At 44.2% G+C, this 19,745-nt stretch overlaps 1 protein-coding gene across 1 annotated transcript in view; it reads right to left on the bottom strand.

Annotated features, from left to right (window-relative positions):
• Nucleotides 1-19,745, bottom strand: part of LOC149452180 (FRAS1-related extracellular matrix protein 1-like) — a 278,816-nt gene that overhangs the window by 55,103 nt on the left and 203,968 nt on the right. The window contains exons 26-28 of the mRNA XM_089689678.1: nucleotides 11,518-11,719; nucleotides 8,867-9,011; nucleotides 3,393-3,522 (exon numbers count right to left, since the gene is read on the bottom strand). Of these exons, the coding sequence (XP_089545804.1) occupies nucleotides 3,393-3,522; nucleotides 8,867-9,011; nucleotides 11,518-11,719 (477 nt within the window). The remainder of the gene's footprint in view (nucleotides 1-3,392; nucleotides 3,523-8,866; nucleotides 9,012-11,517; nucleotides 11,720-19,745) is intronic.

The following is a 19,745-nucleotide window of genomic DNA, read 5'->3' on the forward strand; positions in this document are numbered from 1 at the left end:
TTGAAGGTCGGGATCAAGGAGAGGCGTAGTCAAGGAACAAGCCAAAGGTCGGTAACAAGTGGTTGAAGGTCAGGATCAAGGAGAGGCGTAGTCAAGGAACAAGCCAAAGGTCGGTAACAAGTGGTTGAAGGTCGGGATCAAGGAGAGGCGTAGTCAAGGAACAAGCCAAAGGTCGGTAACAAGTGGTTGAAGGTCGGGATCAAGGAGAGGCGTAGTCAAGGAACAAGCCAAAGGTCGGTAACAAGTGGTTGCAGGTTGGGATTAAGCAGAAGAGTAGTCAAGGAACAAGCCAAAGGTCAGTAAAAAGTGGTATCAAAGACACATAAAGCAGCCGGAGTGACAAGAGTGAGATACTGACTGAAGAGAGCACAATGATTTGACAGAGGCACGTCCTAAATAGGAAGTTCATGGGAGCAGCAAAGAGTTCAAGGTTCACTAGACACAAGGTTCAAGGCAAGCTTGTTCAATGAATTGTCCAGTGAGCTGTCCAAGTGGCCCAGCAAGAAGAGGCACTGCTAGACAAAGCAGAGGTTGCAGATTCAGATCTGGGTCCTGACTCCGTAACCTACCCCTGTTTTATTTACACAAATGGAAGAGCCCCACAGTCAGAGAGATTTAGAAAAATAATACCCCGGATCATGCTCTACGCAGATACCTACCCATGACTTATCCTGATGTACACTCTTGTTCTGTTATTTTATTACAGGTACTTATATAACGCTGTCAATTTACGCAGCACTTTACATACATATTGTACATTCACATCAGTCCCTAACCCTCAAGGGGTGTACAATCTAAGGTCCCTAACTTACATTCATACATACACATACTAGGGACAATTTAGACAGGAGCCAATTAACCTACCAGCATGTCTTCGGAGTGTAGGAGGAAACCGGAGTACCCGGAGGAAACCCACACAGGCACAGGGAGAACATGCAAACTCCAGGCAGGTGGTGCCGTGGCTGGGATTCGAATCAAAGACCTTAGTACTGCCAGGCGGAAGTGCTAACCACTTAGCCACTGTGCTGCCCATCTGTTATCTGCTTTGTTAATGTCTTTTACATGATACAAACATGTCCTTATGCATTTGCTGTACAATCTATACTCATCCTTTGACTGTATGCTGGGTGATAAAAAAAAGAATTTGAAAAAAAAATGGCTACACAGTCAAGGAGTCCTAGTGAGATTGAAACAAACACAGTGTAATGAACAAAATGTTTGCTTATTCTTTACCCATAGGCCAGTGATCTGGTGGGTGGCACTGCTGGGCACTGATGGGCACAGGTGGGTGGCACTGCTGGGCACTTGTGGGCGGCACTGGTGGGTGGCACTGCTGGGCATCGATCATCTGGACACTGATCATCAGTGCCCTGATGATCGGTGCCGATCCCTCTGACAACTGCCGGTTCTCGGCAGTCCTTTCCTCACGCAATGACAGCGTGAGGAAAGTGCAGCTGACAACCGGCAATTGCATTTCCCGATGATCAGTGTGTCAATGGACATGGCTGATCACGTGGTAAAAGGCCGCTGTGATTGGCCTTTTACCCCATCACGTGATCAGCTGTGTCTGTAGGACACAACAATCATGGAGATTGCGGGGTGCGCGCAGGAGAGGCGTTCTGGGAGGACGTCATATGACGCCCTCCCAGGACTGGCTGGCCGCAATGAAGTTGTCATTCAGCTATTTGCGGTCGGCATGTGGCTTTAAAGTCACCTTACATGAGAGTCCCCCTCCATATATCAGAGTCCCCCTTAGATCAGAATCCCAAGTCACCGACGTATTACATACGCTGGTGGCAGTAAGAGGGTTAAAGCTGAATCACAGGACTAGAAAGACTGAAAAGACTTTTGAAATGTCATTAACATGTTAAAGCTCATAGAAGATTTCAGTGGTTTGGGTAAGATATGTATTCAGAACTCGTACTGGAATATTAGAGTGTCAAGAAAAGGAGACCTCTTGGAGAGCCACAATACAGGGGACGGTTTTACTGCTCCAAAGCATGCCAAGCCTGTTTTCTTGGAACTATAAAAGTAGAACATTCATGACCATTAAGTCAGTTTAAATCAGCTAAATATATTCCAGGTGCATCAAGATATGTTCAAGGTCTTACAGTTCATTTTCTTTGGAAAGCACCCACAGCCTGTGTAGAAAAGGCTTTCGCCTGCCAGCATGCTGCTGAGAAGGACCCTTGCTCTTTGTGTCAATGCAGTGGTCTCTATGCAAAGGTCCGACATGCCCAAATCAGAACCTAACCTCTCTAATTATCAGAATATATATACTTTGCTGAATGCAAATCTATAGGTCTGATGTAGCAAGGGGGTGTTGGAGCTCTGCTTACTAATAAAAGCGTCAGCCTTTAAGGCGAGAGGCTTTTGTACCCAAGCTGGGGCTGGTTTAAAATGAAAACGAGCTGTACAACTTTGAACATCCTTTTGTTTTGATGTACCTGGAATGTATTCAGCTGATTTGAATTGAAAATGGGCTGCAAGGTGTCAAGAATTTCTATTAGGTGTCCATTAGTAAAGAAAGCGAATTGAAAGACAGGACAGCGAATTATTCCAGGAGGAGTTCTGTTTCCACAGTTTCCATCCTATTCTGATGTTTCTTGGGCTTTGCAGTCAGTATCCAGCAAAAATCCAGCCCAATCCAGCAAAGAGAAATCCCCGTCCAGCAAAGAGACAGCCCCATCCAGCAAAGAGACAGCCCAATCCAGCAAAGAGACAGCCTAATACAGCAAAATGACAGCCCAATCCAACGAAGAAACATCCCAATTCAGCAAAGAGACATCCCTATCCAGCAAAGAGACATCCTCATCCAGCAAAGAGACATCCTCATCCAGCAAAGAGACAGCCCAATCCAGCAAAGAGAAATCCCCATATAGCAAAGAGACATCCCAATCCAGCAGAGAGACATCCCCACATAGCAAAGCGACAGCCCAATCCAGCAGAGAGACATCCCCACATAGCAAAGAGACATCCCAATCCAGCTTCCATATCTTTTTTTTCCACTATGCTGTATTTGATCCATCGCCTCCATGCGGGGGATATGACTATGGTATATTTTGTTTAATGACAGCAGCCATTGGCTTTCTGGGAGGTGCTAATCTTATTAAGGCATCCAGACTGTCGATTTTGTAGACTTTTGTATGCGACTCTTACACACTATGTGAAACTCGTTGCCTGTATCAATGTCGCTATCCTGTGCCGCATCTCTCTGTACACTGTTGATGCTCAATGCCATGTAATGTTGAAAATTGGTAAATAAAGAATTTAAGAAAAAAAAAAAGAAAAATCGAAAGAAACCCCAGTTCAGCACTGACGTGTCCCTTAAAGTGATATTTATGGGAATATTTTAAAATGTTTCCATTGTCTTCCAGCAGAGCAGATCTTACCTTTATACCAACAAATGCTGGATCCTTGCTGCTCCCTGCTCTCTTCAGCGTGATAGCGAGAGTCCCCGAGTTTTCACAAACCCGATAATACGGCTCAGCAAGTTGTAAGATCGACCACTGCAGTTCCAGACTGAAAGAAGCCAATTATATTATTGTGCAGATGTTACAGATTGTACAATCGGCCAAACAAACAAAACACACAAAAATGTTTACCGGTATGTCTTGTAGCTATCATAACACTTACTGTCCCTGTACCTCTAACACTAACCCTCTCAGTAACCTTAACACTAACCCCCCCGTAACCCCAACTAACCTCAACACTAAGCCCCCTGTAACCCCAACTAACCTCAACACTAAGCCCCCTGTAACCCCAACTAACCACAACACTAACCCCCCCCGTAACCCCAACACTAACCCCCCTGTAACCCCAACTAACCCCAACACTAACCCCCCCGTAACCCCAACTAACCGCAACACTAACCCCCCCATAACCCCAACACTAACCTCCCCTGTAACCCCAACTAACTGCAACACTAACCCCCCTGTAACCCCAACTAACACTAACCCCCCCTGTAACCCCAACTAACACTAACCCCCCCCCCCCCCCGTAACCCCAACTAACCACAACACTAACCCCCCCCCCTGTAACCCCAACACTGACCCCCATGTAACCCCAACTAACCCTAACACTAACCCCCCCTGTAACCTCAACTAACCGCAACACTAACCCCCCCTCTAACCCCAACACTAACTCCCCTGTAACCTCAACTAACCCCAACACTAACCCCACCTGTAACCCCAGCTAACCCCCCCTGTAACCCGAACTAACCACAACACTAACCCCTCCTGTAACCCCAACTAACCCCAACACTAACCCCCCTGTAACCCCAACTAAACCCAACACTAACCCTTCCTGTAGCCCCAACTAACCCAACACTAACCCTCCATACCCTTAACACTAACCCCCCTGTAATTTCAACTCTAACCCTCCATATAACCTTAACACTAACCTTCCCTGGAACCTCAACACTAACCCTCCCTATAACCCAACACTAACCCAACTGTAACCCTAACACCGATCCTTCCTGTAACCTCAACACTAACCCCCACTGTAACACCAACACTAACCCTAACTGTATGCTTAACACTAACACCTACTCTAATCCCAACAATAACCCTCCTTGCAATTCCAACATTTTCCCTCCCAGTAACTGCCCTTCCCTGTAACCCTAACATTGACTTTACATGTAACCATAACTCAAATTTTCCCTGTAACCGTAACACTTTCCTTCCATGTGACCCCATATTTATCCCTCTGTTAACTCTAACACTAACCCTTCATGTAATTCTCACACTAACTCTCCTTGTAACCCTAACTCCTCTCTGTGTAACCCTTACACTATTCCTCCCTGTAATCCCAAAACTAACCCTCCATCTAAGTCTAACAATAACCCTTCCTGTAATGCTAAGACTGATCCTAACTATAACCCTCACACTAACCCACCATGTAACCCTCACCGAAAAGTAGCCAATGTAAAGGGATTCTTCATCCTTGGATAGTCAACTATTTTGTGCTGGGACCTTCTATGCTATAGACCAGGGATCTCAAAACCTTTCAAACAGCCAGATTACTGTCCTTCAAACTTTATGAAGGCGAAAATGTGTCCTGTGGAGGTTAGAAAATGTCCCAGGCCCAGCATCAGTGAAAAAAAACATGGCCTCAGGGTTGGTGGTCAGTAGGAGAAAGAGTAGTGCCCCATCATTGGTATTATTGGGAGGAATAGTGCCCCATCATTGGTATTATTGGGAGGAATAGTGCCCCATCATTGGTATCAGTGGGAGGAATAGTGCCCTATCATTAGTATTATTGGCAGGAATAGTGCCCCATCATTGGTATCAGTGGGAGGAATAGTGTCCCATCATTGGTATCAGTGGGAGGAATAGTGTCCCATCATTGGTATCAGTGGGAGGAATAGTGTCCCATCATTGGTATCAGTGGGAGGAATAGTGCCCCATCATTGGTATCAGTGGGAGGAATAGTGCCCCATCATTGGTATCAGTGGGAGGAATAGTGCCCCATCATTGGTATCAGTGGGAGGAATAGTGTCTCATCATTGGTATTATTAGGAGGAATAGTGCCCCATCATTGGTATTATTGGGAGGAATAGTGCCCCATCATTGGTATTAGTGGGAGGAATAGTGTCCCATCATTGGTATTATTGGGAGGAATAGTGCCCCATCATTGGTGTCAGTGGGAGGAATAGTGCCGCATCATTGGTATTATTAGGAGGAATAGTGCCCCATCATTGGTATCAGTGGGAGGAATAGTGTCCCATCATTGGTATTATTGGGAGGAATAGTGCCCCATCATTGGTATCAGTGGGAGGAATAGTGCCCCATCATTGGTATCAGTGGGAGGAATAGTGCCCCATCATTGGTATCAGTGGGAGGAATAGTGCCCTATCATTGGTATTATTAGGAGGAATAGTGCCCCATCATTGGTATCAGTGGAAGGAATAGTGTCCCATCATTGGTATTATTGGGAGGAATAGTGCCCCATCATTGGTATCAGTGGGAGGAATAGTGCCCCATCATTGGTATTATTGGGAGGAATAGTGCCCGATCATTGGTATTATTGGGAGGAATAGTGCCGCATCATTGGTATCATTGGGAGGAATAGTGCCCCATCATTGGTATCATTGGAATGAATAGTGCCCCATCATTGATATTATTGGGAGGAATAGTGCCCCATCATTGGTATCATTGGGAGGAATAGTGCCCTATCATTAGTATTATTGGGAGGAATAGTGCCCCATCATTGGTATTATTAGGAGGAATAGTGCCCCATCATTGGTATCATTGGGAGGAATAGTGCCCCATCATTGGTATTATTGGGAGGAATAGTGCCGCATCATTGGTATCATTGGGAGGAATAGTGCCCCATCATTGGTATCATTGGGATGAATAGTGCCCCATCATTGGTATCATTGGGAGGAATAGTGCCCCATCATTGGTATCATTGGGAGGAATAGTGCCCCATCATTGGTATCATTGGGAGGAATAGTGCCCCATCATTGGTATCAGTGGGAAGAATAGTGCCCCATCATTGATGTCAGTGGGAGGAATAGTGCCCCATCATTGGTATCATTGGGAGGAATAGTGCCCCATCATTGGTATCATTGGGAGGAATAGTGCCCCATCATTGGTATCAGTGGGAGGAATAGTGCCCCATCATTGGTATCATTGGGAGGAATAGTGTCCCATCATTGGTGTCAGTGGGAGGAATAGTGTCCCATCATTGGTATTATTGGGAGGAATAGTTCCCCATCATTGGTATCATTGGGAGGAATAGTGCCCCATCATTGGTATCATTGGGAGGAATAGTGCCCCATCATTGGTATTATTGGGAGGAATAGTGCCCCATCATTGGTATTAGTAGGAGGAATAGTGTCCCATCATTGGTATTATTGGGAGGAATAGTTCCCCATCATTGGTGTCATTGGGAGGAATAGTGCCCCATCATTGGTATCAGTGGGAGGAATAGTGTCCCATCATTGGTATCAGTGGGAGGAATAGTGCCCCATCATTGGTATCATTGGGAGGAATAGTGCCCCATCATTGGTATTAGTGGGAGGAATAGTGTCCCATCATTGGTATTATTGGGAGGAATAGTTTCCCATCATTGGTATCATTGGGAGGAATAGTGTCCCATCATTGGTATTATTGGGAGGAATAGTTTCCCATCATTGGTATCAGTGGGAGGAATAGTGCCCCATCATTGGTATTAGTAGGAGGAATAGTGTCCCATCATTGGTATTATTGGGAGGAATAGTGCCCCATCATCGGTATCAGTGGGAGGAATAATGCTCCATCATTGGTATTATTGGGAGGAATAGTATCCCATCATTGGTATTAGTAGGAGGAATAGTGTCCCATCATTGGTATTATTGGGAGGAATAGTGCCCCATCATTGGTATCAGTGGGAGGAATAGTGCCTCATCATTGGTATCAGTGGAAGAAATAGTGCCCCATTTTAGGCATCAGTGGGAGGACTAATGCCTTAAATCATTGGGAGGAATAGTAACCCAAGGGCCAGATAAAGGCTAGCAAAGGGCCACATTCAGCCCTGGGGGTGAAGTTTGGAGACCCCTACCATAGACCAACCCTTCCTGAGATGAAAAACATCAGAATCCCAAAGCCAGATTCTACTGGTTTGCGTAATCCCTGTCTTTTTTTGTATGTCACACTAAGTGCTCAGGATTTATTTATTTTATCTTGGCTTTCTTGGTTAATATTGTTTCAAAAAGCTATGTTTAAATGCAAAAAAAGTATTTATTTCCATAGCATGAGATGTCTGGTTTTAATAAAATGTGGTGTAGATACAACTCTAAGGGGTCTACTTATATAAAAAAAAACACTGCTCAAATGACTGGCACAACCATCACAAATAATCCCCGTAATTGTCCTAATATGTGTATTTACTATGATCCTCAGCTCCATCTAGTGACCATAATGCCATATTTTCCCTTAAATGCCAAAATCAGGAAAATAGCATATTATGGCCACTAGATGGAACTGATGATCTTAGTAAATAAACATGTTTGTAGCAGGAATTTGTTTTACAAATGGACCCGAAGTAAAAGGATGTGTACACTCACTGGCCACTTTATTAGATACACCTGTTCAATTGCTTGGTAACACAAATTGCTAATCAGCCAATCACATGGCAGCAACTCAACGCATTTAGGCATGTAGACGTGGTGAAGATGACTTGCTGAAGTTCAAACCGAGCATCCGAATGGGGAAGAAAGGGGATTAAAGTGACTTTGAACATGTCATGGTTGTTGGTGCCAGACAGCCTGGTCTGAGTATTTCAAAAACTGCTGATCTGCTGGGATTTTCAAACATGGCCATTTCTAAGGTTTACAGAGAATGGTCCGAAAAAGAGAAAATAGCGGCAGTTGTGTGGATGAAAACGCCTTGTTGATGCCAGAGGTCAGAGGAGAATGGGCAGACTTGTTGGAGATAACAGAAAGGCAACAGTAACTCAAATAACCACTCGTTACAACCAAGGTATGCAGAATACCAACTCTGAACGCACAACCTTTAAGCAGATGGGCTACAGCAGCAGAAGACCTCACCTGGTAACAAGATGTAATATAGTGGCCGGTGAGTGTATTTTTTTTCTTCAGGATATCCCACTGTTCTGGGTAGTGCGTGTGCGTTGGTGTGGAAGCCCTTAGCAACAAAAAGTTGGGCCAAGGGGTACGCAGAAAAAGGTATCTGCCTTGGGTGCTTTAGCAGGAGGGTGAAGCAAAAAGGGTAGGACCTGCATCCTATGTTGCTTAAGTAGTTCCCAGCTCATAGGGGGGCTTTTCACCAAGGATGCTAATGGAACTTGTCCCAGCATGGCTCTGAAACAGATACAATGTTCTTACGAGCACACAGACCTCAATATTCCACAAGGAACCTACATTTCAGGATGAATTTTATTCCCGGCTGGGTCAGAGACTTGAAATTCAAAACTGTCTGAATTCACATCTAACAAGGGGTTAATGACATAGCGAATGAGCCTCTGATTAATATCCTTCTGCGTGAATGTTCTTCCGATGTGGTCACCTGTGGAATAAAACAGATTAAGTAACATGCAGATACAAGATGGTTAAAGTCGATGTAAATCCTAACTGAATGATTACACAATGACTGTGTGTCAAAGCCAACTGCCGTTTTTTGATCCTTTGTTACAAGACTAGCATTTTTTTGAATTTCAAAGCAAATTTCGCCATAGCAGCTAAATTAGTAAAACTGAAGGTCCATTTACACTTTTCCAATGTGGTGCGTAGTCAGGACCACAGCCTCAACACAACTCACACTCACAAAAAACACAAAGCCCAAGTTTGAATGGGCCCTAAAAGTTTCAGCTTCAGTAAAATTTCAATGAAGAAAAAGTGGATCATTTTGGGGCAAAATCAATTTTGGCAAATTCACTCAGCCCAAGTCTAGTGGTTATGGGAAATACACTCTCCTTTATCATTACAAGATTTTGAAACTGATTTTTACCTGAGAAAACAATACAAATGTAGCACCCACCTAGTGTAGAGTAAACTGCTGGAGAAAATGTAGTTTAGCTGGTCTGTAATTAATGGAGCAGGGGTTGATTGCTTAGGGCTGATCAGTGTTTCACAGGCTGCTGTTTGGTTACTTCCCCCCACCCCCATCTTCTAGATGTTTCTAGATGTCTAGTGGGAGGGATAAGAGAACAGGCATCCTGAATATTTATGGGAATATTTATGGAAATCCAGCCAATCCGTGGGAACGTGTGCCCAGAAGGTGGAGATAGAGCCCATAAATAATCTGAGGTCTCGGCAGAAGGGTGCAGTGTTCCTGGGTCCAGTACTGCAGGAGGAGACCCTTGTACAGGGGTCTGCCCCTTCTGCAGGATCCCTAAGAAAGCTTTGAAGAAGACGTTGAGTTCCCAGCTACGCTTAGCTAGGGGGCATATCCATAGATCCATGTCCAGGGGTCAAGTTGGGTCAGGAGGAAGCTCACTGGAGATAAGCCAAGAGGAAGTTGGTGGGGAAGAGTCCAGCTGTCTTATGGTGGCGTGAATCTACATCTCCCTCACTGTAAAGAACCTGGTGGATATTGGCAGGAGGCAAGGAGTGATCCTGTGGCTACATGATTAGATGACCCCCAATGCTGAAGGAAAGTGACCTTCTGTAGCTGTTAACTCCCAAGAGAGTACACATCACGAGCAGCATTTGGAATCCTGTTGGACATTTAGTCTGTGAAGAGCAGCAAAAAACTGAGAAGTCCTCAAATTGTCTAGTTGCAGTTTATGCTCCCTGTGTTAGTTGCACAACAGTTGCAAATAGATGTGGATGTCACACTGACTTGTGAAGGCCCACAGTAAAGCATGATCTCCAACTTTAAACTATAAGAGCCTTCATCCTGGAACATACAGTATATAGCAATGGATAAATTGAGGGCAGGTATGCCTTGATAGAGCCCATTCCTCCTTAAAGTTGGCCACACACTAGTAGAATTTTGTTTGAAAACCCTCCTTTGAGATCCTCCTCTTCTCAGGTCCCCCACTGGAGCTACTCGCCCTTCCCCCCTTCTGAGTACCCCCAGAGAAAGCTGCTGGCTCTAGTGGCACTGGTGTCTGCTTGATGCCGACCTGCCTCTGTGTGTCTATGAGACACACAGAGCATGGCTCAGCCCCACCCCCACTCCCTCCTCACTGGCTGTGGTAGACCCAGTAGAGCTTCTGCTCTTGTGTACATCACTGGATCAGGATTGGACTCAGGAAAGCATTACTGGGGCTGAGGGAGAAGCTGCACACTGAAGGTTTGGTGACTATGAAGGTTCCTGTGGGCTCTGTTCTTCTTGCCAGCACCATTGAGCCCATGAGCTTTGGCATAATACAGCAGTAGATGGATCATGGCACAGAAAGGATCTTGTTGTTGCCCAAGTTGGGTGTGATGTGTGTGCAGGGAGCGACTGTGTCTGCTGAAGGAAGTTGGAAGGGTTGAGTTGGTGATACACTCAAGCATAGGCAGAATGGCAAGTGGCCATACTGCCTACAAGTGGCCGTTACCTACAACCAGCTTGTGAGCAAAGATCAGACTGGTGCGACATGGCAGACACAACTCGTCATCTTCTTCCTCATAGAACATAGACAGATAGGATGGACCACAAAAAAGCTCCTACTGGCTACCAACCTCCCACTGGTTGCATGCATTGCCAACAGTTGGACAGCCCTGAGCTATACAATAACCCAGATCAGGCTTTCTCAACCAGGATTCCATGGAACCCTAGGGTTCCTCCAGAGGTTGCTAGGGGTTCCTTGAGCAATGAGCAATTTCTGCCTCTCAGATATGTTCCTTCTGACACCATTGATCTTTTTAGGTATCTGTAAGGGGATAACTCTTCCCACTGACCATCACACTAATGTACCATGAGTTGTAGATTTTTAGCATTTTTAGCAGGGGTTCCCTGAGACCAGGGAGTTATTCTAAGGGTTCTTCTGTGTTGATTGAGAAAGGCTGACCTAGATGAATGAGATCCTCCATAGAAAGTTTGAGGAATACCTTATTGCAGTGGTGACTCCCATTGTCTTTACCTGTCTTTGCATTTTCCAAATGTCCAAAACTGGGAGATTTCAGAATGACGTAGAGAAGGTCATCATCAGCGCTGTCAGGATCTGAGGCTTTCAGGTTTCGTGATGTGATCTGGATGACAGATTTCCCATCTTTCAGGTTTTCCACCGTAGATGGTCTCTCCTTCTGTATAATTTTTGGGGGCATTTTATCCACATGTTCCACCTTAACAAAGCAAAGGCAGAGTGCGTTAGACCAACGTTTTGTGGTGATAAAACACGTGATGCATAGTAATGCAGGAATGGTGGTGTCATTCATTTAGAATTTTTAAGGAGAAAGAGAGGATAAGAATGCCAAGCCGAAGGGACTGGTCCAGATCTAAATTTTTACCCAACACAATAAAATGGCCTATAGATGACAGCCATTGCAGTGCAGGGGTTATAGACCAATCTAGCAGTGTCAGGGCTGTGTGAGAGCAATCTAGTTGAAGATTTACTAAACTCAAAAACAGAACTGTAATATATTCCAGCTCCCTAATCCTTAGATGTGGTGGTTGTATTGGTGTCTATAGGCTGTTTTTCCCCTTTATTTTCACCTGGTGATCTAGTCTGTAGCATACTTCCTGTCTTAGGGTGTCTCCATTCTGGATGAATGAGCAATGGAGACACCTTTGGACAGTAGCATTGTGAATCTGAGGTGAGGGTAATGTTAGATACACTAGCAGATTTAGGTGGACTAGCCTTGGAAATTAAAGCTCAATTCCAGCTAACACTTTGTAAGCAGTCACAACAGCTTTTATTTCCTTTGGGGATAAAGGTTTTACATAAATAAATAAAAGCTGATCATCGCAAGCACCCCTGTCAGTGGTTTGTCTCATCCCCGCCATTTCTGCTGGGCAGCTCAGCCTGCTAAAGGAAGTTGAAAAATAACAGCTGTATGGGCAGGATCACCAGATAAAAATAAAGGAAACAAAGCCTATATAAAAGTAATACAGTCATCACATCTAAAAAGCTGCAATATAATACATTGTTGTTTTTGGGTTAAATGCTGCTTTAATCCTGGATTTTACTTTTTATAGATTAGAATTTGAAGCTCCCTGGCCCTACATTGAAAAAGAGTCTGCAGAAAGAAGTGGGAACTAGACAGGAGGGGCGACGGCATTTACTAGAACCGATAGGCTGTATTTTCCTTCTGCAGCCACTGAATGCTGACGGGATAGAGAGGAGGATGAGCTGGCTTTCAGCTGATCGGTTCTAGTAAATGCAGCTTCCGCCACCCCTCCTGTCCAAGTGTGACAGGGAGGTCGCATGGGCCTCCCGGAGCATGGGGCACCCAGGGCACATACCCCCCTGCTGCCCCCCTTCCCCCCGGTTTCTATCCTGGCACCAGAAAATATGAATTGATAATACATCAGTTCACAGTCGTTACTGAAGTAACTATAAATGAATGACATTAAAGTGTTACTAAACCTAGGACCCTGCATTCACTATATCTGGTCTCCCCGGACCCCGCATTCACTATATCTGCTCTCCCCAGACCCTGAATTCACTATATCCGGTCTCCCCGGACCCTGCATTCACTATATCCGCTCTCCCCGGACCCCGCATTTACTATATCCGCTCTACCCGGCCCTGCATTCACTATATCTGGTCTCCCTGGACCCTGCATTCACTGTATCCGGTCTCCCCGCACCCTGCATTCACTATATCTGGTCTCCCTGGACCCCGCATTTACTATATCCGCTCTACCCGGCCCTGCATTCACTATATCTGGTCTCCCTGGACCCTGCATTCACTGTATCCGGTCTCCCCGCACCCTGCATTCACTATATCTGGTCTCCCTGGACCCTGCATTCACTGTATCCGGTCTCCCCGGACCCTGCATTCACTATATCCGCTCTCCCCGGACCCTGCATTCACTATATCCGGTCTCCCCGGACCCTGCATTCACTATATCTGGTCTCCCTGGACCTGGCATTCACTATATCCGCTCTCCCCAGACCCGGCATTCACTATATCCGCTCTCCCCAGACCCAGCATTCACTATATCTGGTCTCCACGGACCCCGCGTTCACTATATCCACTCTCCCTGGACCCCACATTCACTATATCCGCTCTCCCTGGACCCTGCATTCACTATATCCCCTCTCCCTGGACCCTGCATTTACTATACAGTGAAGGAAATAAGTATTTGATCCCCTGCTGATGTTGAATGTTCGCCCCTCACAAAGAAATGATCGGTCTAAAAATCGAATGTTCGGTGTATTGTAACACCGAGAGACAGAATAGCAACAAAAAATTCAGCAGAAATGCATGTCTAACAAATGATGACTGATTTGCATGTTCATGATGGAAATAAGTATTTGATACTATATCCGGTCTCCAACAGTACACAGAACATGGAAATGCAATTATTTTAGTAAATATATTCTTCAGAATTTTTTTTACATATAAAAAAGTAATTTTAACATATATTTTTACATATATTTGTAAATGCATTCCAAAAATGTAGATTTGTGTTTTTAAAGACATACAGTATATTTAAAATGTATTTTTAGAAATATTTTTCATATATTTTGTAATAAAAATGCATTTCAACATGCAGTGTATATATATATATATATATATATATTTTTTTTTTTTTTATTATTGTAATATATTTAGAAATATATTGAATACGGCCAAAATTGTAGCATTTCAAATATATGGCAATATATTTGGGAAGAATATTTTTAAAATATATTTCAAATATATTTTTCTTCCATGTGGACAGGTATAGATGTAAATGTCTGCTATCCATACAAGGCTGATGATATTCTGCATAGCAGTTATAATTTTATGAGGCTATAAAGAGCTGCTGCTGACCTCCTTCTGAAAATGCTAGTTTCCTGGTTTTAAACTAACCCTGCAACAGTCAGTCACTACCCCCGAGCAGACATACATGTTCTGGGACAGTGACCTAAAACACCAAAGCCAGAGTCATCATGACAGCCAGGCAACTAGCACTGAAGTCAACGATGAAATGAAAGTGGAAGGCAAGTATATGCTCATAACGAACCATGCGCCATTACCAGGGCTGCTGTTAGAAACCACAAGGCCCCATACAGCCAACCTGACAGGGTCCCCCACCCCCCCAAAAAACACAGGTTACTAAGTTTAAGTTATGAATGAACACAGTGAGTGTTCGGTACTGATCACTCATTGTGTTCATTCAGGAAAGGAAGGGCTAGTAAATGTTGCGTATTTACCGGATCCTTCCCCACTCTCCATCCTGAAAGATCCTACTGTGTGCTTGCAGCTGCCGGAGGAAAGGAGAGGAGGGAAGCTGGCAGCACTGTGGGTAACAGGAGGACAGCAGGGGAAAACTTATGGTGTACAGGGAAGGTGATGGGTGCGTCGAGGGGGCAATTACTGGAACCAATCTCCTGTATGGCTCTCTGTGTAGCAGCTGAAAGCCAGAGGGAGAGGAGAAGAAGCCAGCTTTCAGCTGCTGCAGAGAAAGCCATACAGGGGATCGGTTCCAGTAATTGCCTTCCTGCCATGCAGATCACCCTCCCTGCACACATCTGCTTGGGCCCCCTGCTGGCTCGGGCACCATACAGGAGGACTGGTGGTCCCCCTTATCCACGGCCCTCCCAACTATCGCAGCAGAGGGGAGTGGTTCGAGAGGGGATGGAGCCAAAGCCTTCTAGTTACATTTGAAATCATGCGACTTTCAGTGTGCCTTTCTATTTTTCTCTGGTATGTTGGTCACAGGAATGTGAAGTATTGGAGGGCTGAAAAGGCCTCTAGGGTGCTGGACTTAGGGGTGATGACATCATTCATTCAAAGGAATATGGAGATGGATTGGAGGCAGGACAACTCCTCTAAGGTATCAGACTCAGGGGCAATGATATCATTCACTCTCAGGAATGTGGAGCTGGATTGGAGGGCCGATGACACCTCTGGAGCCCTGGGCTCAGGGGCAATGACATCATTAATTCTCGGGAATGTGGAGATGGATTGGATAGCCGACAACACCTTTGGGGCCGTGGGCTCTGGGGCAATGACATCATTAATTCTCAGGAATGTGGAGATGGATTGGAGGGCCGATAGCACCTCTGGAGCACTGGGCTCAGGGGCAATGACATCATTAATTCTCAGGAATGTGGAAATGGATGGAAGGGCCGACAACACCTCTAGGGTGCTGGACTTAGAAGCGATAACATCATTCATTCACAAGAATGTGGAGATGGATTGGATTGGAGGACCGACAACACCTCTGGGACCCTGGGCTCAGGTGCAATGACATCATTCATTCATAGGAATATGGAGATGGATTGGATTGGAGGGCTGGCTCAGAGGCGATGACATCATTCCTTCATAGGAATGTGGAGATGGATTGGAGAGCTGACAACACCTCTGGGGTTCTGGGCACAGGGGCAATGACATCATTCATTCACAGGAATGTGCAGATTGATTGGAGGGCTGACAACGCTTCTAGGGTGCTTGACTCAGAAGCGATAACATCATTCATTCACAGGAATGTGGAGATGGATTGGATTGAAGGGCCGACAACACCTCTGGGACCATAGGCTCAGGGGTGATGACATCATTCAGTCCTAGGAATGTGGAGATGGATTGGAGAGCCAACAACACCTCTGGGGCCCTGGGCACAGGGGCAATGACATCATTTATTCACAGGAATGTGCAGATTGATTGGAGGGCTGACAACAACTCAAGGGTGCCAGACTCATGGGTGATGACATCATTCATTCACAGGAATGTGGAGATTGACTGGAGAGCTGACAACACCTTTGGGGCCTTAGAGCCGGGGGCAGTGACATCATTCATTCTCAAAAATATGGAGATTGGTGGGCTGACATCGCCTCTAGAGTGTGGGACTCAGGGGCAATGACATAATTCATTCACAGGAATGTGTAGATGGATGGAAAAGCCAAAAATGCCTCTAGGGTACCAGACTCACGGGTGATGACATCATTGATTCACAGGAATGTGGAGAAGGATAAAAAGGGCTGACAACACAACTTTGAATTTAGGGGTGTTGCGTTACCATTCAATGCCCTCCTAAAGAACAAAAGTCATTATCATCAGCACTGGTCGGATCAACAGGTAAACTTGGAACAGAAAGAGAGCTTTGCAGTGATATTGTAAATGATTATATACAAGGTGCTTTCAAAAAGTTTCAAGAGTGAAATTGGGCACATCTGCCACAGAGACGGTTGACATGATTTGACAAGTTTACGCGATGCTGCAATGAGTCGTTCGAGGTGTTTTGAGTGGCACATGCGCTTCAAGAACTGAAGAACATCACTGGAAGACAACAAGAGATCAGGAAGACCTTCAACAAGCTCAACCCCCCGAAAATGTCAAACCCATTCGGAAACTTATGCATGATGGTCATCAGAGAACAGTCCACATCATTGCTGCCATTGTTGATGTGTCATACGTTCCAGTCCAGGCAATCCTCCCGTGTGATTTGAACATGTGCCATGTTGCTGCCAAGTTCGTCCCCAGGCTGCTAACCCAGGAGCAGAAGGAACACCGCGTTCGAGTCAGCCAGGAACTCCATCAGCGTGCCGTGGATGACCCGCCTTCATGACGAGGATCATTACTGGTGACAAAACTGGGGTGTACGGGTTTCATACAGAATTTCACATTTGCTCTCAAAACACCTCGAGCAACTCATTGCAGTATCGCTGTAAACTTGCCGAATCGTGTCAAACGTCTCTGGAAGATTTGCCCAGCTTCACACAGAATTTCACATTTTCTCTTTTTACTAACTTGCTGTCCATGATGAAATAGCAGACGTGGTAACGCACGTGGTCAGAATAGCACCAGTTGCACAGCTCCTGATGTACACAGGACAATGTCTTTTAGCACACTGACTTATGAAGGTTGGAGCTCCCTGTGACTGTGTGTGCAGCCTTGTGCTGCCATCTGTTGACGTGTTACAAAACTAGTCTCTAAACTTTTTTATATCATCTCGTAACAAAAGGGGATGATATTTGTGCATTGATTGTTTATCTGGGATGGAAAATTTTTTTTGTGATGGTAGGCAGGGACACGAAAGACTTTCATTTACATGTATAGCTCAGTAGACACAAAAAATATAAATTCACATTGTGTACAGCAAATGCTCTTGCAAACCTAAATGTTACCTTGTACAAAATAGCAGTGACATCATCACTATGCTGTATATAGCCTGTGCAGAGAGCAGAGCTGTGGGAGGGACCCAGAAGGCTCCACCCACTACAGTCTGCCTGCAGAAAACTACAGGAGGGGGTGGAGACAAGACCAGTCACCCCGCACAAGGAGAGAGAGCAGCAGGGAGCGGTCTTTATTACAGGAAGGAAAAGTTTCACTCTGGATTACTGCACAGACCTGGAAGAAATGTACTTTATTTATATTTGTTTATCCTGGCGTTTAGATTTAAACAGCCCCTGAGGGTTACAGAGGCCCCTTTCAACGATTCCTGACCTATTCTTGTGCCACAAAACAAAAACATCTCATTAGCCTAAGGTCTCTTTCACACGGGGGTTCCGTATGTCCGTTTTTCATCAGTCATTTTACAGATGAAAAACGGACCCCCGTGTATTTCTATGGACTAGCGGATGTAAATGGATGATAATCTGTTTACCTCCGTTAATGTCTGCATCCATTAACATCTGTTTTTTTGAACAGAAGAAAACCCTATTTTTCTTCCGTTAAAAAAAAAGTAACGGACGAAAAACGGATGTAAACCGACAAAAACGGGTGTAAACAGACAAAAAAAAAATGAATGTAGTCAGATGTAAACAGACAAAAAAATGGATGTAAATGGATAAAATGGATGTAGACAGATGAAAATGGATGTAAATGGATAGAATGGATGTAGACAGATGAAAACGGATGTAAACGGATGAAAAATGGACGCAAAACGGATGTAAACTGATGAAAAATGATTGAAAAATAGATGCAAACCGAACGTAAACTGATGAAAAATTATTGAAAAAATGGACTCAAAACGGACATAAACTGATGAAAAATGATTGAAAAATGGACGCAAACTGATGAAAAATGATTGAAAAATGGACGAAAAACGGATGTAAACAGATGAAAAATGATTGAAAAATGGATCAAAAACGGACGTAAACTGATGAAAAATGGACGCAAAACGGACGTAAACTAATGAAAAATGATTGAAAAATAGATGCAAAACGGACGTAAACTGATGAAAAATGATTGAAAAAATGGACTCAAAACGGATGTAAACTGATGAAAAATTATTGAAAAATGGACGAAAAACGGATGTAAATGGATGAAAAATGATTGAAAAATGGACGTAAACTGATGAAAAATGATTGAAAAATGGATGAAAAACGGATGTAAACAGATGAAAAATGATTGAAAAATGGACAAAAGACGGATGTAAACGTATGAAAAATGTATGAAAAGCTGATCTAAACTGATGCAAAACTGATGAAGAACTGATGTGAACTGATGAAGAACTGATGTGAACTGATGAAGAACTGCTGAAAAACTGATGTGAACTGATGAAGAACTGATGAAAAACTGATGTGAATTGATGTGAACTGATGCAAAACTGATGAAGAACTGATGAAAAACTGATGAAAAACTGATGAAAAACTGATGTGAACTGATTCGTTTTTTCCGTGTCCATGTGAAAGGGGTCTAATTATGTGATTTGTTTTTTCACAGAAAGCAAAAAAAAAAAAATAAAAACTAAAAGAAAATAAAAAATAGAAAGTGACAGAATATACACAAAAAATTGTGAATAAAAATTCATAAATTTAATAACCTAAAACCAAAAAATGGCAAATTGAATAAACTAAAACTAAACACCCTAAATACACTCTAAATAAAAGCATAAAGAATGTTCAACTACACAGCTCGGCAGGTTTGCAGTGGTGCATGTCCTCGAAGGCGGTGACTGAAGAACAAATTATCGCTGGGAATGATTTTACAGATCTAATCCAAAATGATTATTTTATGAGTATAAAACAAACAAAAAAAAATTTGAAATGTCTGCTAAATTAGTCTTTTCTGCTCATTTAGGAGAACGTTCCTTCTGCAAAAACCATGAACTGCAAAAACTTTTTTCACCTGTTCAAGCAATGTGCACCCCGCGGGACGCCCACCTCCACGCTGCTGTCCAGCTAATTAGCCGCCTCGCTGACTGCATTCTGTATTTCTGAATTGATGGCTCCCTACCTGACATCTCATGACACGTGATTAGCAAACTAGGCCAC

The sequence above is a fragment of the Staurois parvus genome, unplaced genomic scaffold (genome assembly GCF_062004578.1).
Source record: "Staurois parvus isolate SC_StPar_1 unplaced genomic scaffold, SC_StPar_1.0 ptg000491l, whole genome shotgun sequence".
Classification (NCBI taxonomy): Eukaryota; Metazoa; Chordata; class Amphibia; order Anura; family Ranidae; genus Staurois; species Staurois parvus.